This window comes from Myxocyprinus asiaticus, chromosome 16, assembly GCF_019703515.2.
Source record: "Myxocyprinus asiaticus isolate MX2 ecotype Aquarium Trade chromosome 16, UBuf_Myxa_2, whole genome shotgun sequence".
Lineage (NCBI taxonomy): Eukaryota > Metazoa > Chordata > Actinopteri > Cypriniformes > Catostomidae > Myxocyprinus > Myxocyprinus asiaticus.
Genome location: NC_059359.1, coordinates 19133507 through 19156942, shown reverse-complemented (window position 1 = coordinate 19156942; position 23436 = coordinate 19133507). Strand labels below are relative to the sequence as shown.

Sequence of the window (23436 nt, the reverse complement as noted above, 5' to 3'; positions counted from 1 at the left end):
CGCTTCAGAGAAATCTTTTGGGTTATGATAAATGCTTCAGCATATCAGAACTTCAGTATGGAAGAACAAACGCATACAGTCTGGGCACAGTCAGACTCACACGCAGATATTAAAGACTTTCCGCCTCAAAGGCAGCTTTTCGTGGAAGACTGAATCTGAATGACATGTTTTAAACACAAATGTGTTGGACCTAAATACATCAATGAAGAGACCACAGTGATTTGCATTACTGGTGTTCTCTGAAAAGGGGACATTTAGAGACCATTTTCTACGAGGACAGTCTATGAGAATCTCTAAGTTTAAAAATAACATTTTAATCCACTAAGAGGCCCCTCCTTGTCTGGTATGTCAACAGTAGGCTATTAATTCCAGGAGTCCATTCCAAGATAGGAGTATCTGTACTCTTGCCAGGGTGCACTGACTCTAGAACCAGCAGTGTGGGCCTAATTTTGGAAAATGCCCTGGCACTGGAGGCTAAGTCATTTTCTAAACAGGGAGCAATGAAGCAAGTGAGCATCCTATAGCTCTCTATGCAGCTAAGTGCATCCACTCCTAAAATCTGACCAAAAGTTCAGTTTCAGGCCGCAGATGATGTTTGGACCACTCAACATGTTTGGAAGACATGGGACAATGGTAATCAGTATATACAGTATATTCTGAATTTATAATGTATCATTTTATTTTAGCATGGTTGGCAGTGATTGGATGATGCTGGCAATTACTTTGAATCAGAATTAATTATGCTAATTTCTGATGTAATGTCTGTAACATCTCAAAAACATGAATAACCAACACTCCTGGAAACATAAACAATTTGATCAAAAATGCTATAGCTTGGTATTATTTACAAATTTCACAACTTACTACTGGTGTCCACTGTCCACATATGCTACCACACATTTTTAGGGAAACTATTTGCTCTTGATTTTTTTATTATTATTATTTGGTACTAGTTACAAATCAAAACGAAAATTGAAAATGCACACATCAGTCATGCTCAGGTCTCAGGAGGTTCAATCACAAAAACATCATAGTAAAGACAGACAGAGAGAGAGAGAGAGAGAGCACGAGTGAGTGAGTGAGTGAGCGAGCGAGAGAGAGGGTAGAGCAAAGGAAAGTCAACTTAGTATCAGGGTAAAGTGTGTAATTTTTCAATGTTTTCTCCTGCTCCAGTTTAAAGTGGATAAAAAAAAAACTAAAAATAAGCCATTCGTATGTTAACTTCCCTGAGTGTAAACACTGTGGTGTTTTAAAACATTTCTCCGTTTGTGGTCTGACATGTCAAATTCTAGCTCAACCAATGGTGAGAGTTTGGGGCAGAACTTCATGTTTGCCTGAATAATGGAAGACAAGGACAAAAACTACACACTTTACCTAAAGTAACCAAGTACCCTATTCAAGTAGACTCCAAAGAGCATAATTAAAATAGCTCTTCTAGTGGAACAGCTATGGCAGTTATTTGCAAACTAAACAAAGGAACTGTATCTTGTCTAGCTGAGCACTAACATATAAAAGCAATGTTTGTAACCAGCTCTGTGTTCCCTTGATGAAGAGCCATGGAGGTTGTTATCAGACTAAAGCATTAAATCTCGTCCAGCTGGGCATAAACACATAACAGCAATGTTTCAAACAGGCTGTCTCTTCTGGCGTCTATATAGAGTGTTTCTCTTCAACAGAGTGTTCTTCTAATGGTACTGAGGAGAAAGTTGATTTACATAACTGTGTGTCTGTTATGCTGCATGCTTCTCATGCACTTCTTCGCACCATTTCTAAAAGTAAAGCCTGGGATGCACCAGCCTGCTGAATGAATCTAGAATGACCTCAGGTCAATCTAAGAGGCTTAGGCATCTATATTTCTAGAATTCTTAGCCAGGGAAAACTTCTATAAAACAAAATAGATTTGGTTCATACAACAGACTGTAAAGCATGCATATTTAATATCATTCAATGAGAGGATGAATAGAATGAAAGGGAATTAGGGAGTAAAATCTTAATAAAAAGCACAAAGGGAGAAAGACAGACCAAGCTCCCCTCCAGCTTCCATGGTAACGGGGAAATGTTGATGAGCTAAATTGAAAACACATGTGGATGTTGGACTCCAGCAAGAAAAAGGTGACGTGAAAGCAAAGAAAGCTCTAATGTTTGGCAAAAAGCAGGGAGTTATAGGATTGTATTCTCAAACACACATGCCTTCCGGTCAAGCCCTGAGATCTCTTCAGAGGACCGGAGCAAAAGCAACCTCCTCCCAATCCATTTAACATCATATCCAATGAGTCATGACAATGAGGCCAAGCACTTGTGTTCCACGATTAGATAAGCATTGAATGATTTTGTGTTGGTGGCCAGTGCTGACAAACCTCATCTTAGATGAGCCATTGTTGTATAAACCTATGTAGTAGCTTCACTTGCTGTCAGGAATCAATCAACCTTCATGATTACAGAACCATCACAGCAGTATAGCGGGGTGTTAATTAAAGGAAGGGTGTCATGGAGTGACACGACTAAGGTCGTTTCCAGGATCATTACATTCAGGAGACAGAGTGAGTGTTTGTGTGCAGATGCATGTTTCGGAAAAAAAGATGCGAGTTCACAAAGGGTGTAATGATAGTAAACAAAAGATGATGGAGCCAAGCAAAAGACTATAGGGTACTACATTCAGTACATTTACATGCCAAGTTATAATCGAGCAACAACAGGTTTACGTAGTCGAGCAACAGTCTTCATCTGTCTGTCCAAGCATACATGACATAATGCATAATCGAATATTTGAAGGAAGCTGAGCAATTGCCGTAAAACATGTTGCACGTCACCTCTGTCTTTGGGAGCACGCGCATAACACAGGTTAATTGTTGTCCGATTAAAATGTATATTTGCTGGATGAAGAATTGTTGCCAGCTGAAACATATTAATCACTGCAATAATGATCCAATCATAGGCTCTTAAGTATATGCTTATTTAAATCCAAACGGCGAAAAAAACAAAAACATTTTTGGCTAGGCAGTGTAGCACTTGTCTGTGATCAAAAAAATAAATACAAATAACGAACTGCACATGAGAAGGTAATTTGAGAGATACTTTGTACATATGAATATTTATTTACAGTCTGACAAGGAAAGAGAATATATCTTACCATGACGGTAATTCCATCCTTCTCCAGTGGTGTCTTATCATAGGTGATTTCACATACACGGACCACTGTTGTTGCCCCGTATTTCTTCAAATCCTGAAATATGAGATTGAGTAAGTTCTGTGAAGTTTGTATTACCAAGGGACAAAAGAGTACATGGTAACTTATGAATTTGATGACTTTCCGTCCATTTACGTGAACCAATTACATAAGTTTCACTTGACAGTAATTACAGACTCTTCTACACCAAGATGTTTGAAATGTTTTTGCAATTGTCATACACCTCTTTAATAGGGGTCTGGTATTGTGTTTGCGTATTTGAATAGTCTCTCACCTCTATAAAGCTGCTTAATGTTGCATTGGTGGGGTTGTGCGTGATAAGGAAGCGCATGTTTTTGTAGCAGACCTCAACAGGAGCCGGACGGTTCATCCTGACCATGCTGGTGTCTCTGCACTCTATAAAAAAACGAAACACCCAGTCTGGGTGAGGATCCTCAACAGTCCACTTACAGAACAGCACTACTCTGGTCTACAGAGCAGTGCTACAGCAGATGCACTTTCACAGTGAAGGAGGTCAGGAATTAGCAGGATCCTCTGATAAAAGTATATATATAACTATTAATCAGTACATAAAAAATGTAAGCTGCCTGGGATTTTGTAGGCCACAAGAATCTTCCTCTTCCAATGCCTCTTTCTCTTGTTAGGGATACTCTGAGTGGCAACTAGACTGGTGGAACAGTGTCCGGTAGCCAAATGCCAGGTGCAGCGATGCCAGTTAACCCATTTGGTGCACAGCGAGGTGGTCAGTCAAAAAGACCAGCAAGAGAAGGGCAGGGAAGGCGTTTCTCTGGACATTCAGGGGCGGATCCGAGCGTATCCACCCGGGATCAAGCGTTGCGATGTTGGGCTTGGCAGTAATCACCGCTGCCCTGCCGGAACTCCATTAACGAACAAGAGGTTGTTGGAGAAAGCTGTTAAATAAGAGAACAAGAGAGAAAGACAATCAACAAAATAGAAAAAAAATGACCACATCTAAAAAAAATTTTTTTATACAAACACGTTTACATGCTCATTTTTAATTTACTTTAGTACCTTGTGGAGTTAAAAAAAAAACAAAAAAAAATGACAGCTAAAGACAGAAAGATGACTAATGCAGAGGAGACATAGATTTGTTAAGTGCATAATCATTTTTTTCTATCAGTCCAGGGTTATAAAAAAATAACACAAATACCTTCCTAAATCAGAACATCTTAAGCAATTCAACAAGTAAAACAACATCGAACAAACTTCACTCCATAAGCAGAGCCTGAAACAAACTCATTGGAGTCGCAATTAAAAATGAGCAACAGGTACGAAGAAAACGAGCTCAGGCTCACGTTCTCTAAACAGCAGAGACTCTGACAGCGTCGCGCGACGAGAGGCGAAAGTAGGGCTCACCTGTGCCAACTTCTCAAACAAAGAGACGTTTAAACAAAAGAAAAAAATTCACCGGAACAATCATCACCGGTTCCAAGAACGCATACACACAGCGCTGAGTTCAAGACGGAGGGAGAGAAAGTGAAGTAATACACCAAGCGACCTCAGTTAAAAGCCCTTTCTCCAATAACACGCGTGAGAAAATCGGGCGGGACGAGCGCGGTTCTGGATGATCTCGCCCCGTGACTCGTGAGAGCCGTCCCCCTTACCTCGACGATAGGCTGTGTTCCGCTCGGGGCTCCGGTGGGAATAGCTGAGGCTGAACGGTTGTGATCCGTAATAACAGTCTCTGCTCTAAATCAGTCGAGGCTGCCTTGGCTTACCATATGACAGTGACAGCACTATCCGGTAATGTCACAGACAAACGCACTCATAATGCTCTTAGGAGTGGAGACCTGCCCACCCCCACCTCCCTTTCTATGCGTTTCTGGCTCTCTCCATTCTAACATTAAAAATAGCAAGGCCAATGAAGCTATAGGTATCACCACATACGCACATGCCTCGTTTATGTTTTTTCAAAGGCAGGTTGACATTTTACATACACTTCATTACGCACTAAATCAAGAATATTAAGAAACTTCTCCCGTAAAGAAGTTGTTGCAAGGCTACTGTGAGCAATTTAAAACTTATCTACTTCCACATTAGGCCCTGCAAATAATTTAAGTAGAATATTATCCAACATGACTTAGCAAGAAAGCATATAAATGGCATGTACATATAACTCCTGATAAACTTGTGGCATCTGTTGACTCAACATGCAATGCCTTGGGTTGTGTAAACACAAAGGTCTATTAATCAAAGTGTCGGCCTTCAGAGTCAGTCAACTGCTTTCTGAAATGAACCAGGAGTAAGGATTGACATCATATTGATACAATTCTATAAAAAGCAGACTTTTTCTACGTTAAAATTCAATCCAAATTCATAATAAATCTCTAGATGAGACCATGGCATGTACACAGTTTATCACATCAGCACACATTTAATCATGTAAAGTAACATGAATGCAAAAAACTACAACTGAAACATTCCTTACACAAATCTATCATAAAGCTTCAGAAGACGTGGAATATAGCAAACCCATAGTCATATAGACTACTTTTATGTTTTTGGTTTTTTGCCCTTTTTCAGCTTAAGAGCTGTGTTCACTTTTGATAGAAGGTGGACTTTACACTTTGACCCTATTTCCATCTGTTATTAAAATGCGTTTCAGGCGATCCTATCACATGTAGTCTGACCTAAATACAGGTCTAAACGGGGTCTAAAAAGTTTTGTGATCGGATCACAAAAAACACATACAGATGTGGTAAAAAACGCACATGACCAGATCACATTTGAGGTGTAAACGCTAATCCGTCCTGTATGATTCCCCGCAGCAGTGAAGTGCCACCCCTCACCTGTCAATAAACCGCTGCTCTAAAGAGTTTAAAATTTAAAATCTTTTCAGTGAACGAGTTGAACCAGTTCACCAAATCGGACTGAACTCTTTGAAATTGTTCGCATCTTATGTCAGCACTGATCCACAATCTTAACCTGCTTATCTGACATTCCTGACACACTGACTAGAAATCAGCCGATAACCGGGAGTAATATGATCCTAGAACTGGTGATATCTGCTTTTCCGAACTCTTCTTTGCAATGAACAGCTCCAACTAGTTCACAAATCGGACTGAATGCTCCGGTTGCAACCATTCTCGAGTCAATAGTACAAGGAGTTGCTCGCAGCAGTTCTTGAGTGAAAAGTACACTGAACTGAGAATCGCCTCTTTCGGAGGTGTCCAACATACTGAGAACTGACGAGCTGCTGATACTGAGCATGCGTGTGCCATGTGATTAAGGGGGGCACAATGTACAGTGCATTCAGAAAGTATTCAGACCCCTTAATTTTTTTCACATTTTATGTTGCAGCCTTATGATAAAATAAAAAAAAAAAATAAATAAAAAAATTCACATCAATCTACACTCCATACCCCATAACGACAAAGCAAAAACCAGATGTTTGATACATTTATTAAAAAGAAAAAACTGAAATATCACATTGACATAAGTATTCAGACCCTTAACTCAGTACTTAGCTGAAGCACCTTTGGGGTCTGAATACTTTCTGAATGCACTGTATGTTTCTGATGTATTTTGCTGAACAGCAGAAAGTATAACAAATAAAGCAAACTGGAAATATGTTTATGACTTGATTGTATTAACGTTTTATCAATGTATGACGATGATACGGTCGAACAGTTCAAGTCAGTACACTGACCGGGGGACAGCAGCTCTCGAGGAAACAGTACGTTGAGTCGATCACAGCAGTTCTCGAGTCACCAGTACACTGAACTGAGAATAGCCTCTTTCGGACATGTACGAAATACTGAGAACTGATGAGTGAGCTGGTGATGAGCATGCGTGAACCATGGACTTTAATGAGGGGTGAAACGTTTCAGTCGAGAGATGTAAATGAATTTTACTATTGAGTATTGTGCATGGAAGGAAACTTATTCAGGATGCAAGATCACTGAATGAAACACTGATGACAATAAACACCCTTTTTATTAGAACTTAACTGAATAAAATGTAGGCTAATAATCAGCAATATGCATTTACATGTGGTTTTATTGAATGTTTATGAGTGTGTATTTTACGATGCTAGGGTATTAGCATTATGTACAGTGACGTCATTACGCGATGACGTAAAATAACTGGTGAATAGGTTTTTTTGAACCAGTACATTGAAACGAACTGTCTGAAAGAACCGGTTTGAGGAAAAGAATCAGACTTCCCATCACTAATGTCGTCATGAAACAGAGACCCTCCCCTCCAAATCCGAACACAAGTGGTCACAGGAGATGCAATTAAGTGACCAGGTGTAAACAGCGATGTGTCTCACCTGCCCACATGTGATCGGACACATCTTAATACCAGTTGGAAACAGGGTATTTTTGAAAGACACAGGTCCAACAGAAATGTATTTCTGATCGGCAACATAACTTTTATTCGCAAGTGGAGTTTGAAGAACAATTTAGATTGGACTATCTTCTTTATATCACAGGGATGCAAACTTATGAGAGGTGAAAAAGTCATAGCAGGTGTTCCAGATGCATATTTTCAGTTAATATGTTTGTTGTATTTAAAGCTTTTTTAAGTGTTTAAGTTTAAAGTAACCCTTTCAAGTGATTTTAATAAGGAAAATGCAGAAAATATTGCCAAACAATTTGGGCAAATTAGCTTTAAAAAAGGTGACTTTAGCTAAAAGGTGAGCAGTGTGCATCCCTGTGAGATTATCATTCCGATACCTAAAGCACGGAAATCGTGTTACCCTACAACACCTACACAGATGAGAAAACAGACTCAACATGGACTGCCACCTTTGGTTGCTCTGCTATTCTCGTTGAGGGCTTAGCATGTCTTGAGCTTAATCCTTTTACATAAAGCTGGAAGGTAGGATAGGCTACTTGGGCCAATAGTGTGGTAGTGTGTTTTCAGGTGCTCTGTTGCCTCTAAGGTAAATATAGACACTCTGACCTATGAATGTATACTAATTTGTACTGTTGGTACTCTCAGTTGTTTATTTTGCTTGGTAGGCAAATTTTTGTGCCATCTTAAATTAAGACATTTAAGTATTGGTGTGTCTAGCTAAGGACAAGTTTTAAAAAATGAAGACGAAAAAGGCAGGCAAAATAGGCCCTCTGTAGTAAAAGCAGTAGCATGCATCCAGCTCTCATTAGACTGTTGCTGAATTAACCAGAATCACTGATCAACAAGGCATGTTTTTAAACAGGTTTACACAATAGGAACCCTGCAATGTTTTCCCAGAAGTCCTGGCTTGGCTTCAAAAAAGGCCTATTAATAGAGCTTGTTCACAGTAGCCATCTTTGACATGAATGAAAATGAGGCTGTGAATGGCATGCACAGTATAAAGCACATCTCATTTTACAGAACTCATGTGTTTTGGAGTTTTTTGTTAACTGAAACTTCTTGGAAAGATTATTATTTTTTTTATTTTTTTTATTTTATTTTTTTACAATGTTTCGTCAGCAGAACGATCCAAAACACTTTAAACAACCGTACAACACATTAAAGAAAAGGTAAGTCTATCCCTCACAGCCTCGTTGTGATACCCGTAAAAATTAAAGATGGCGCTGCTTTGAACAAGGTCCACTGAAGGATTACATGCAAATAGCATCACCAAGGGCAGGTGATCCAAGTGATCGAACAAAGAACACATAACACATGACTCATCTAGGCCAGAACTCTGATTATGGCAGAGAATGTGTTTTTTTAATGAATGAAGTTATAAAGAAATCTACATCATAATTCTAGAAGGGTAAATCAAACTAAATTTAATTTAATCTTTAAAAACACCTTACTAGATGCACACAAAGGTCACTCTGGGCAATTCCTGAACAGCTGAAATTAGTTTCAATTCCATGTGTAAACAAACATGTTTACACTGATACTAAAACAAATCTTTGGGCTGATGAGGGGAGACTTGCAGAAAAAGTGGTAATAAGTGACCTGTGATATAATCTGTGTTGATAAGCCTCAGTGAACAATCTGGAATCTTCCACCAACTAGCAGACTTTTCTCAAATTAAATGTCTTCCATCACTCGGAGCCAATGCATTTGTGTTTAATTTCCGAAATTTACTGGAGATTTTAAATTTCCATTTGATTAAATGTACACTATACACTCTAGAAGATTCTAATGAACTTTAAGCATAAGGAAATATGAACTGAACTTCAGCTGATGAATAAAGTTGGCTTTTATTGAGGTAAGATCATGTGATGTGGAATGGTTCCCCTCTGCCCTACTCAGCTGTGCTCAAGTAACCTCTGCATAAGGGCTCCCCTGGCACGGTCTGCTAATGCCAATGGGCAGCAAATGCCACAATGGAAGCATCAACAAACACTTTCGAGCTCAAGCCTTGGCAGCATAGTCACTAGCTCACTAGTCTAGTCCCCTGAAAAAACTTCTATTTATTGATTTATCTCTGCTTTTAGACAGTACGGCTAGTTGAGTATTTATCCAAAATTATCAGATACGTTAATTTTGTGAATGGCGTGACAACTACTTGAGTCCCCTGTTCACTGTGTAAAGCACTTTGAGTGTAGTGTCAGAAAAGCGCTATATAAATGTAACCTTCATTCATACTTAAGGCAGCTGAAAAGAGAGAGTGTTATTTCATTTAACATATCTGCAGGTGTTTTCCTTTTGGTGGGGCAGAACCAGTGTTTGACAGGTGAGAATTGAGGACTGGGCTTAGCTTTGTTCTGCCTCGGTTCTGCAGTTGACTGGAGAGGAACTGCAGGGCACTAAGGCTCTCATGGCCACCTGTGTTCTAAATATACCTCTGCCAGCTGTCACCTAATAAATTTAGCCAGATCCGAAATGAAGAGTGTCAGGGAGTTTTAGATAACTGGGAACTTGTTTTGAAACATGAGTCACAACTGATTAGAACTCTCACCTTTTACAACAGTATTAAATAATTAGCTGTAAGAAAATAATTAATCATACATGAATTTCTTTGCCATGTAACTTTATAAGGTTGGATACCAGGTCTCAAGCCTAGATCTGCAAGCCTCCTCAACATGAGTAATCATTGTAGATGATGTAAAGATTGGTTACCACAATATGTAGACAGTGACAACAATAGCTTTTCAGCAACATACAGAAGGTTTCCCAGCTAAAAAAAACCCACACATCTGGTGTAAATTAGGAATGTGCGAGACCAGTCGACTAAACAGTTCTGATGCTGCTAGTCGATAATGGAATTACTACTCGGTCAATATTTTTCCACATTAAACTGTTGAACATTTTTACATATTTACGTTTAGTTTTATATTAATAAAAAGGCTGTGCTTAAATTACCGGCATGTTAATGCTACACATTTTAAATATTATTATTAATACAAATATTATTAAAAAGAGGATATCTGGAGAAGATGGATACAAGTTTTAATTTCACCTCAGGCTATGCCTGTTTCTTCCCTCTCTCACTTGCAGCACGCGCAGAAAAATGTCCTCTCGCAAGATTAGCAAAGAAGCTATAGAAATCACTTCGGTGGTGGTGCAGGAAGCGGATTTCCGAAACGTTGGCTTGAAAGTCGCTATGGATGTTTTCACATTTGAGTCTTCTCTAAATTTGTGCATGCTTGCAAGTTATTTTCCCACCGAGTGGGCATTTTCAAGTGTAGGATAATCACCTCAGGTGAGTCAGGTCCCGTATTTCACGGAACCATGTTGATGTAAATTTTGCTCATCAAAAATTTTTACTTTTAAGTAGCCTAAAAAAAGACTATTTTAGGCTAGGTGTGCCATTTCTTTTTAACCTGCTGATCAAGAAGGCTATTTGAGGGGGCCCGGGTAGCTCAGCGAGTACTGACGCTGACTACCACCCCTAGAGTCGCGAGTTCGAATCCAGGGTGTGCTGAGTGACTCCAGCCAGGTCTCCTAAGCAACCAATTAGCCCAGTTGCTAGGGAGGGTAGAGTCACATGGGATAACCTCCTCGTAGTCGTGATTAGTGGTTCTCGCTCTCAATGGGTCACGTGGTAAGTTGTGCGTGAATCGTGGAGAGTAGTATGAGCCTCCACATTCGGAGTCTCCGCGGTGTCATGCACGACGAGCCATGTGATAAGATGCGCAGATTGACGGTCTCAGAAGTGGAGGCAACTGAGACTTGTCCTCCGCCACCCAGATTGAGGTGAGTAACCGTGCCACCACGAGGACCTACTAAGTAGTGGAAATTGGGAGAAAAGGGGATAAAAAAAAAAAAAAAGAAGGCTATTTGAAACAATGTGCCGACTGCTTAATTGGTTAAACTATCTTTTATTCTGTGTGCACGTCAAGTTTAGAACAATTTATTAGGTTTATTATATTATTTCTCACAGGCCTATTTTTTCCCATCCTAGCTATTTTTTATTTTTTTTACATCGTATCTGTTATTGGTTAAGATTCTTAAACAACTGTCATATTAGATCATAGGCTAATGCACGTCGTGAAATATTTCTTCTATCTCATAGATTTGGCTTATCTGTTAAATATTTTCAACAATGTCCTGACTGTTTTGATATGTTAAATAACTTTTACTTGGTGAATTCCGTTAAGAACAGGCTATTAGGGTTGCTCTATTGGTCTGTACTATTTATTCAATTGTTTTCAATAAATATGCCGGTTTTCTCTAACATTGATTCAGCGATCGCGTGTCATGTTCTACATTTAATGTACAATATTCACAATGCAAGGCAAGCACGTCGCAGATAAATGCCCATATTCAGCGGAATTTAGAGTTGGATTTGGCTGTTGTTGGAATAGAATAAGTATTTTAAATGGGCCACATAAACAAAAATTTTTTTTTAATTATTATTATTTTTTTTATTTTAATGTTTTCTGAGAATTTCTTACTTTTTAGACTAGTCGACTCCAAAATTTTCATTTAAACGTCAGTGAAATTAGTCGTTCCGCACATCCCTAGTTTAAATCTGTGACATTCAGATATTCTGAAGACAAAATCATTAAACACTGCAAATGCTGACCTTTGCAGTGAGATATCAAATACTTTCTCTTGGCAAACTGAAAACCAGGACATACGTATATCATACAAGTGGTTGCTTCAAAGATGCAATCAATTTCACAATGTGCAAGCACCTTATGTCTCCTGATAGGGCAGCCAACATACCATACTAGGGCAGCCGAAACAGAATCTCCTAAAATTAATTTAATATCAACAATTGTGTTGTATGTATTCTTCTTGGAAAGTTTTGAACACAAAAGCTATATAAAAGTTTGCTTGTACAGAACATGTACATTTCTGAATTTGGTTAAAAAAAAATTATCCAAAGCAACTTAAGAACAGTAGATTCAAGCTATACTTTGTATCAGTATATGTGATCCCTCGAAATCTAACCCCATGACCTTGGCTATAAGGCCATGGTCTACCAGTTAAGAACATTGAGTGAGATCACAACAGTGTGCTTAGTTGTTTTAAAAATGCAAGTTGTAAAAATGAGTGACAATTATGAACTAAAAGACATGCACAGATTATGTTGCACTAAAATAAGGTCACCACGACCAAAACAAACTTGCATGCTAGAGCAAGTCACTCCAGGGGCAAGTGCGAATGGTTTTCTGTAGTAACCCCCTAAAGAAATAGTAGTAAAATGTAAATGCTCTCATCATTTACTCACCATCATGCCATTCCAGATGTGTATGACTGTATTTCTTCAGCAGAACAAAAACAAATATTTTTGGTAGGTCCGTAAAATGCAAGTGAATGGGTGGCAAATTATTTAAGCTCCCAAAAAGCACATATAGCCATCATAAAAGTAATCCATATGACTCCAGTGGAATAATTAATGTCTTCTGAAGCTAAATGCTAGGTATGTGTAAGTAACATAACAATATTGAAAACGTTTTTAACTAAACATTCATGGTCATGCAGCCTCATGTGTGACGTATGCACGTTGTCAAGTGAAATACAAAAATACTGACGTGTGAAATACAAAAAATACTGAACCGCAGTGTTGTTTACAACAGAGGAGCCTAGATATTTATTAATAGATGCCTAACTTGGCTGGTTTGGATAACGTCAACTGTGGCGCCATCTTTGAACGGTCAACAAGAAGAGTTGTTTGAATCGGTTTGAATGCAAGTGAATGGAAGAGATGCCTTAGACCGAGCTCCTTGCTCATGTACTTTTTGGAGCTTAAAAAATTTGTGTCATTTGTGTTCAGCAGAGGAAAGAAAGTCATACACATCTGGGAAGGCATTAGGGTGAGTAAATAATGAGATAATTTTCATTTTTGGGTGAACTATTCCTTTAATACAAAACTGAAAACTAGTGTAAGAAACCCCTTTAAATTGATTAATCTATAATGTGCTAATTCTTTCACTCAGGAACTGTTGCATGTTAAACATGTGCAGGGTAGGCCCATGTGCTGCTCTCCTTGTTGGTGTGGTGTGCAATTTGTTACCAGGCCAAGAAACACATAAGGAAGTGTTTAAGTGCCAACATGAAAAGAGCCCAATGCGGTCATCATTAACAGAAATAATGCTAGCACATGGCATTAAAAAAAACACAGGAAGAGCAGGATGTAAAACTCGATTACAGCATTTGAGGACAAAGGCAAACATATGCTGACAAAATCATTATTCAAAACTGCAAATAACTCCAAATCAAATTCTGACATACTCTGCATATAGACCATACATGGTTAATGAGTGGCAATATAAAACAGAGTGGGCATACTGACCTAAGATCAGTTTTTGTGACTAATATAAAACAAAAAATTTGCTGAATTTGTCTTCATCTCCAGATTAACTTCAATGACATCTACTGGACTTCAATGGTACCTTTATCTATCCAGAAGTTGAAACATACTTTTGACAAATACTTCGAGTTACACAGCTCAGACATAAAAAATAACTTAGTGCTGACTGTATAGATTTTGTGTGCATGCTTTGTTTGGTTTCTATTGCAACAGCCCTGTGATGTCAGAAAAGATCTGAGGTTTTATCCTTATCCCTTCTGACCTGCAGGGCCTGGTGTCCCTCATAACAGAAGAGATATATGAGCAGTGCTGTAATCCCTGTAAGAACACTGATCATCATCTCCTTTCCAGTCACATGACACATCCAAACACAAATCAGCTCATTCCAAGCAAGTTCTGGAACAGGTCATTGCTCCTGAGAGAAAGAGGCTGAATATATCCTCAAGTATCACTGTCCAAAATATTAATTCTATGAACCAATGTGTCGGGAACAAGTGTGTAGAATTTAACAATCTCTTCATTATCTTTGCAGCCCTAAATAGGGCCAGGCAAAATTTGACTATATCTTGGTCAATAAAATCTATGCAGCAAGACATTTACTTTTTTCAGGAGGGTGACTCCTCTTAATGTGGTGTCCTCTAAATAGATTTTCTGTTAGAATACAGACATGTTAAGAAAATGAGAGATTCAAAAAATGTTATTATACAAAGTGTTTTATCAGAAGAGGCAAGATGGTTAACTGGGCTGAACTGTGAAAACTATGCAAGGTCTCCACATTTTGCTGACATCAGACAGACAAAGGCAGGCAGGACTAGGCTGTTTCACACGGAACTTCAAACCTTTGAGGAGGTCTAGTAAATTACTGTGCTGAAGGAAAATCATCCATGGGGAATCACCAGACCACACATTTAAGATGAAGTTTTGCAAAGAACATCACCTTCCATAAGCTTCGCTTTCTGTGTATGTGTGCATGAGTGACGGGGTTGGTTAACTTAGAGGAAAAAGAGAGAGACAGAGATAAAGAGAGAGCAGCAATGTTGTACGTGCAATGTTACTGGAGGCTCCCTAGCCACCATATATTGACCAGTTTCATGTGACGTCATATGACCGCGCCGCCATGTTTGTGACCAAAATTTCATATTTCTTCATTGTGCAGTGCTGTAGTATGCAGCAAAAGTCTGCGAAATTTTTGTTTCTATTTATAAATCTCGAAAATGTGATACTACTGTTTAATTACCAAGGCCAAAATGTCATTTTTCTTTCAATAAAGTTTTATCTTTCAGTTATACTCACACATTGAGTGGTGGTGGCACAGTGGGACATAACTGGTAATCAGAAGGTTGCTGGTTTCTATCCCCACAGACACCACCATTGTGTCCTTGAGCAAGGCACTTAACTCCAGGTTGCTCCAGGGGGATTGTCCCTGTAATAAGTGCACTGTAAGTCGCTTTGGATAAAAGCGTCTGCTAAATGCATAAATGTAAAATGTAAGTTATACGGCTTCATTTCGCCAAAGTCAAGCAGCGATGAAGGTGGAGACCACTGATAAAAACACCTGTGGGTCTTTGCTCATTTATTCAGACATGTCAGTTATCTCTACACGTGTCAATTATATTTATAACATCATCGATTCGGATACAATTAAACTAGAAATGCACATAGTACGAGGCTATTCATAACACCCCGACTGTATAAAGGTATGTGATAATTGTAACACGTTGTAATGAATGAAAAAGCACTATAATTAGTGGTGCACCGATCAGGAAATTTGAGTCCGATACAGATCTCCGATTTTTTAACACTAAGATCGGCCGATACCGATTTTTTAAAAAGTGCCCTTTGCCACACTTTTGCAAGTTATATTGTGCAGTTATGTTTATGCCCAACACAGTTACATTACAGTAACTCTTTACAAAAAGGTTCCATTTATTAACATTATTTAACAACATTACTGTAGTTAACATGAACTAATGAACTTAATGTTAGTTACAGCATATACTAATACATTTTTCAAATCAAAAGTTGTATTAGTTAACATTAGTTAATGCACTATGAACTAACATGAACTAACAATGAACAACTACAATTTTATTAACTAACATTATAATTAATAAAGTCTGTCAAAATATATTGTTCAGTGTTTGTTCATGAAAGTTCCGGCTATGTGGAAAAAAGCTACCATTGTTCCTATACCAAAGAAAGCTTATGCTAGACAAATGAATTATATTAGACCTGTCTCTCTCACATCATTGTTAATTGTTAAGTGTTTTAAAATAATTATTAAGGATTTCATAATGATTTACACTAGTCACCGGTTAGATAAGCTACAGTTTTCATATAGGAGTAATAGGAGTGTGGAAGATGCCACTTTTACTCTTTTAAATTTTATATATAAACATATAGACGTTAGTAAGTCTTACGCCCGTTTATTATTTGTCGACTTCTCTTCAGCATTTAATACAATTCAACCACATATTTTATCAGCAAGAATGTTGTCTGATTTCCACATTCCAAAGAGTCTTGTAGGTTGGATTTTAGATTTTTTTAACAAAAAGATCTCAAAGGGTGAGAGTAAATGGAGAATATTCACAGGAGCTTTTCTCCTCGACAGGTTCTCCACAGGGCTGTATTCTTTAACTGCTGTTATTTATTCTCCATACTGATGGATGTAGAAGTCATTACCCAGATAGGCATATTATTAATTATGCAGATGATACAGTTGTTCTTAGCCTCTTAAAACAGGGTGAGAATGAACATGGACCTGTTTTGAAGTGTTTTATAGATTGGTGCAAAGCATCTTTTTTAGAAATAAATGTGGATAAAGCTAAAGATATTATAACATATAAATATATAAAATAATAAAAGTGTTAGTACCTGTACCAAAATTAATATTGAAGGTAATGAGGTTGAGACGGTCAGCTCCAATAAATATAGGCACAGTCATTGATAAGTTAAAGTGGGTGGAAAAAACAAATTCGATTGTGTCAAAGGCACAGAAGCGCTTGTATTTACTTAGGAAGCTAAAGTTTTTGATGTGGATAAAACTGTACTAACATTGTTTTACAGATCTTTCTTGAATCTGTCTTAACTTTTGCTATCATCTGTTGTTTTTATGGAATGAATGTTAAAGTTAGAGCGCAGTTTCAGAGAATTGTTAATTTGGGATCAGGTATTACGGGTGTAAGGCAGCTAAGTTTGTCTGTTATTTGTGAAAAACAGGCTCTTAAGAAGGCACCGAATATACTAAATGATTCCACTCACATCCTTCACTCAGAATTTGAAATCCTTCCTTCACATCAGTGATACAGAGCTCCTAAGTTTAGGACTGCGAGAGCTTCAAGATCTTTTCTAATAAATGCTGTGTCAGTTGTTAATGTATATCTGAGGTAGGGGATAAGTTAGAAATTGATTTATATAATGGATGTTGTATGGTTCTGAATTACTTTATTTTTTAAGATTGTGGTTTGTCTCTGTCTAATTTTTTTTATATATATATATATATTTTTTTATAATATATATACATATATTGCTTATATGTAGGTGTTTTCATCAGATGCTGCAAAAGAAATTGCCCTTGGAAGGGACAATACAGATTTACTACTACATACCTAATGCATTAACTAATGTTAATGAATGGAACCTTTTTATAAAGTTACCAAAATTACATTAAAATTACATTAATTGTGAATGGCTACCATTTATTTGTTTTGAAACAGTTATTAATAGTTCAGTTGTCAATATCAAAAAGTCAATGTGACATACTAGCAACCAGTAAAAACCATGAGAGCATCACACACAGTAGAGATATGTTCAAAAATAAGAAAGATATATCCATTACAAGCTCTAAAACAGCTCCAGTTAGAAATCATTAATATTTAGGATTTGTTTACTGTCTTTGGCATTCTGCTGTAACACAAATCATTAATTATTAAGCAAATGCATGAAGACGTGGTGCCGTTATGGTTAACATGTAACTGCTGTGATTAGTGGTAATGTGACCAACATTAATCTGATTTAAATTGGGATCCTCACAGAATAGCACTGAGATGAGTGACTGATGAGATACTGAGAGCACCTGGAGAGCGTGCATGTGAAGCTGAGTGAAGCTGAAAGTGCTTATGATCGCTCAAACAGTCTCCATCGCTCAACACAACGTCTGATTGTTACGACTCATGTTACATCACGTATACTCAGATTTGTATACGCATGTTTTTGGTTGTTTAATTAATTTTTATGCCTGTTTGCAGTCCCTTTATCCTCTCCATTCTCACAGCGCAACGAGTCAGACTACTGTAATGACTCTAGAAAATGGGCAACTTAATATTCATACACATATAATTCTTACACATTTTTAAAAACAAACCTGCATATTCATCTGAACAGCATGTCTGAAAGTTTAAATTCGTCAATACTTAGAATTGCCAATAACTCACCCTCCAGACGCCACACTGTCAAGCATCAAGGGCTGAGAAAGCGCTCATTCATTACAGTAGCAGTGTATATGTGATTCCTACATGCTGTAAAAAAAGATCGGCCCTGATTCTAGGCACAATGGCCCGATCACAGACTTAAGACGTAGATCGGTCGATTTAGATTGGTGGCCGATCGTTCGGTACACCCCTAACTATAATGTGAATATATATATCTATATATATATATATATATATATATAGTATGTTTATTGTGTATATACTAATGTTAGTCGATAAACAACATATCAAAAGATTATGAAGCACTTTATTCACACCACTAGACTACAATGTAAACATATTAGACTTCTTCACTATATACCTTCCTTTGTGTATTTTTCATGAGTTTAAGGTAGCTGTTACATTCATATAGACGGGATCATCACAGATGTTTTGTAATATTGTGACCAAATCAAAGCAGAAAACAACAAAAACATTTATAACTTCTGAATGAGAGATGTTTATGGTGATATACCGGTAGGCGCATGTACTCCCCGGTCACACATCAAACTCGAAGGCAAACGGAGATGAATCATGGATAAAATATATTTAAATGTCCGCGAAAGTCAAATTTGGCAATATTTGTGCAGTCCTCAGACATACATACACCTTTCCTGGGACTTGGCATGGATCAAAGAGTTTTCTGAGGCTTTTCTTGATATAGTTTTATGGGTGTTTTTCCATTCACTGCCGTTGTTTCCTCCCACTGATAGTCACAAATATTGCAGCTGAGGGAAAATGGGACATCACTGAAACAGGTCAACTGAAACTCAACTCCAGCTGCCAGATCACAGCTAAGCAAAAGGCAGAGGTTCTGTCAGTATTCCTCCACGCCTGTTTCTCACCACTGCAGCTGAAAGACACGTGAAATATATTGGAGAACAAAAGCTGTTTACACTAGCCTTAGCATGCTCATCTGACAAATACTTGTTGGGAATTGTCATAAATATACTCTGACTGAAAGCAAACAACATGCCAGGTGACATTCCATAAGCCAGCCATGAGTCAAAACCAAATAAACAACCTATGAGTGACACCTCGTCATATACTTAGTCCAGCCCAGAATCCGTGATAGATTTGTTTAGTCTGGGATGGTAGTCAGATGTGCATGGTACACAAATGAAGAGGCCTACCACCCAGCATCAGTGCAGCTTCGGATTAGCAGAGTTCAAAGTGAGTAAACATTTGGAATGGAATCCCTGAAGCCACTACAGTTGCATGCTGCCTGGAAATTTCTTTGTCCAGTTCTAAATGTAAACTTTGTTGCTCTTCCAGAAAAGTTATTTTATTTGTCAGACCCACGGCTGTTACCCATCCACCTAATATTCAGATTAGTTGCCAATCAATATGGGTTTCTCCAATAATAAATTCTCTCTTTTTTTTTTTTTTTTTTTTACATTTAGGCCAATCATGATATTTACATCCTTCAGTCCCAGGGATGTTCAGTGTGACAATTTTGCTATTTTTTGTGATTAAAAATGATATGTGACTACATTTTAACCCATTCGCACGTAATAAGTGTAATTTCTGCATTCAAGGAGTGCTGCAACAAAGAACATGTAGAAGTCTGATATGTGCTTTGCTATTTCCAAACCTTGAGTGCTCAAACTTCAGCAGATTGATGTCGTCAGGAACGTAGTAATTTTCCTTCTATATTTCTCAAGAATCTTGCTTTAGTCTGTGCCCAAAAAAAGAGACCAACAGAAACTGATGTGATCAGTAAAAATGCAAGATATTACTGTTTGTCCTCAAAGATAATTACCTTTATTTGCCTTCAAAATCTGTGAGCATATTAGTTCGATTTCCAGAGGAAAAGTTAAAATGATGCTTTTTAATCAGAAACACTGGAGTCAGCATAGAGGTGTAACATTCCATCGATCTGGATCAATGCACTGATCAAATAACCAGCGATGCAATGTCATTGTTTCAATTGTGTAAATATCGATGTAAATTTTTTTAAGATGCACCTTTACTTTGACACTCTTATGCCAGCCACATCCGTACTAAGGGTGTAACGGTTCAAATTTCTCAGGGTTCGGTTTGTATCACGGTTTTAGGGTAACGGTTTCGGTATGGTTTGGTATTTTCTATGTTCAGAAAAAAATATATTACTGCCAAATACAAAGTAAGAATAGTCTATTTGGTACAATTCAACAGGTTTACCCTTAATAAAAATCATGGTTTTACAGTAACCATAGTTTAACTATGGTATTTGTAGTAAAACCATAGTAACCACAAAATCAACATGGTTACTGTCATGGTTACAATATATAGTAAAATCATGGTTACTATATGGAAACTACAGTATTACTGTTGTAAAACCATGGTTAATTGTATCAAAATTGATTTCTGCTAAGAAAATCATGGTGACAGAAGTCATGGTTATTACAGTCATTACAATATTACTATAGTAAAACCATGGTTAATTTTTGTTAGGGTCATTAACTAAAACAAAAACTTTTTCTCTAATTACTAAATCAACATTTTAACTTAATACCTGCACTATTAAGCTATATGCATCAACATTCAAAGTGCATTTCAAACTCAACTCAACATACAGTATGTTCAACATTTGAAAACTGTACATCACTATAGAAGGAATAACCTTGCTATTAAAATGGATATGAGAAGTGATGTTGTAACGTGGCTTGAGTGTTTTATTCATACACTGAAATCCCAAATCTTCATCAATGAGTAGGAAAACATAACTTTGTCAATGAATACCCGAGCGCTTTAGTTATTCTTTCCCTGGGTGATGTCGGCATTGATTAATCATATGTCGATGCATTACCAGTATACAGAACTCGCGTCGAGCGTTGTCTGCAAATAGTGCCTGTTTTGTAACGTTTTTGACCATCGCTGTTGTAAATGACTGCAAAAAGAGAATGTTTGAAGACAGGAGACTTGAATAATGTAGGGGGCTTCTCTATCAGTGGCTTTTTTTCACCGCATGCCATTTTCAACCACACACAAGGCGTGCAGAACTGTGATGTCATCAAGTTGACCCATGTGGAACTCAGTCGGAGCATATCCATTTACAGATCCATACAGGGGCATTAGTGGATGTTGTAACATTGCGTGTTTATTTGACGCTAAATTTTTAATTGGCAAACCTTGTGCTCAAGATGCATCATTAAACTTGGTGAACCGCAGTGCCAATGCTTACGAACCATGGGTGCCAAACCATACGGTTTGTTGTTTTTTTTTTTATACAGAGAACCGTAACTTACACCCCTAGTCCATACGCATTTCTGTTGCATGCGTTATGATATTCATCTCACTTTATAAATGCTAAATATGCTTCTCATTTTGGACACGGATGTGCACAGGGGTGATTGAGTCCTTAAGTTGCGCTCTGTGCTATCCTGTCAGTGGAGCTCGCAGGGAAGTTGAAGAGCGTGCACGGATAGAGCAGAGCACCACTTAAGGACTCAATCACCCCTGCGCACATCTGTGTCCCAAATGAGAAGCATATTTAGCACTTATAAAGTGAGATGAATATCATAACGCGTGCAGCGGCTCACATGCACAATTAAATAGGGCTTCCTTCGATATCGTGCTGTATGTGACATTTCAATTCTACATGATAATTTTTTTTTCTCCCCTTTTCTCCCCAATTTGGAATGCCCAATTCCCAATGCACTGTAAGTCCTCATGGTGGCGTAGTGACTTGCCTCAATCCGGGTGGCAGAGGACGAATCTCAGTTGCCTCCGTGTCTGAGACCGTCAATCTGCGCATCTTATCACGTGACTTGTTGAGCGCGTTACTGCGGTGACATAGCGCGTGTGGAGGCTTCACGCTATTCTCCACGGCATCCACGCACAAGTCACCATGCATGTGACTTTTTTTTTTTACAAGACTTTTCACATCTACACATAAAACAACCTTACTAATATTTATCACAGTAAACTGTAACATAATTTTTTAATACGCCTGTGGAAGTTGTAGCCAAGAAAAAACACGGCTAGCACATACTCTCCTGTCAGAAACAAGTAATTGGTATGTACATATTTTGGATTGAAAGACTTGCTTAAATGTTGTAGAGATGATACATTTCCACTGTAGTGTTTATCTCATTCCACAAGGCAATGAGCTGTCATCAAATAATCATTTATTTGCATAATTTTTTTCAGCAACTGTAGTACCTTATTTTGTTGTGGATGTCCCAGTGTGGACACTGGAGTTGCACTTTTCAGAGAGCTTAATAAACATCTCTGATTATATTTTGGTTGCACTTGTGAGATCATATATGTTACTGATTGTGTAAAATAGGCACATAATATCGTAATTTTGATTGTAGTCCCCTGAATCAAAATTGAGGCAGACTTTGAGGTATTGGCAAATATCAAATCGCTGGCTAAAAGAATTGATATACACTCAAAAAATGATTTTTGGAGGCTGTTCACTTTATTTAAACAATTAATTTTGATTTAACACCATTGTAACATCATATTAAACTGACTTGAATAGGTGGCTCTTTGGCTTAACGCCATGTGTTCATTTTGAAAGCACTCCTTTCAATCAAGCTCGTTCAAAAAGGGTAACTGGCAGCAGGAAATAAACAGTTGAGACACAGTCGGCAGCAGTCATCAAGTGTTTCCATTTGAAGAGATAAATTTGATGTTGAGTTATTAAATTGGCATTTATTATATTGAGCTTGTTAACTATTTTAATGTTTTGACAGGAGCACTGCAGGATCATTGGAGTTCATTTGACTTACGAATAATTTATATACTTTATTTAAATGGATTTCCATGACTCCTTATAACTTGACCAGATTGCCTTATTTAATAAGTACAAACAAAGATTATTATTATTTTTTATTCTGTTGTTTGTCTTTGCCCTATATTGTCAGAATACACCGTATAATGCCAATTAAAAAGGATCTGGCCTGAATAAACAAAATGAACTTACTGTGTATTGAAAGAATCAATTAAAAAGTTTATGTGATGTGCAAAGCAAAGCTAGTACATTAAAAACATTAAAATATGGAGCTGGAACAGACACCTTTATTGTTGTACATATAAATTTGGACATAATATCTACTTATTTATTGAATCATATGTGAAAAAAAATCGGTTTGCATGTATTTAAGGTTTACATG

General features: G+C 37.6%; 1 protein-coding gene across 6 annotated transcripts in view; it reads right to left on the bottom strand.

The window, feature by feature from the left end:
* The window catches only part of LOC127454327 (protein tyrosine phosphatase type IVA 3), a 52344-nt gene that overhangs the window by 7322 nt on the left and 21586 nt on the right, over positions 1-23436 (bottom strand). For 2 of the 6 annotated variants that reach the window (XM_051721446.1, XM_051721448.1), the window contains exons 2-3: positions 3462-4098; positions 3131-3223 (exon numbers count right to left, since the gene is read on the bottom strand). In XM_051721446.1, coding sequence (XP_051577406.1) covers positions 3131-3223; positions 3462-3566 — 198 coding nt within the window. In that variant the 5' untranslated portion in view covers positions 3567-4098. Of the gene's footprint in view, positions 1-3130; positions 3224-3461; positions 4099-4503; positions 4738-4812; positions 4964-23436 lie in introns of those variants that run through there. The other 4 variants (XM_051721449.1, XM_051721444.1, XM_051721447.1 and 1 more) reach the window with 4 other exon arrangements.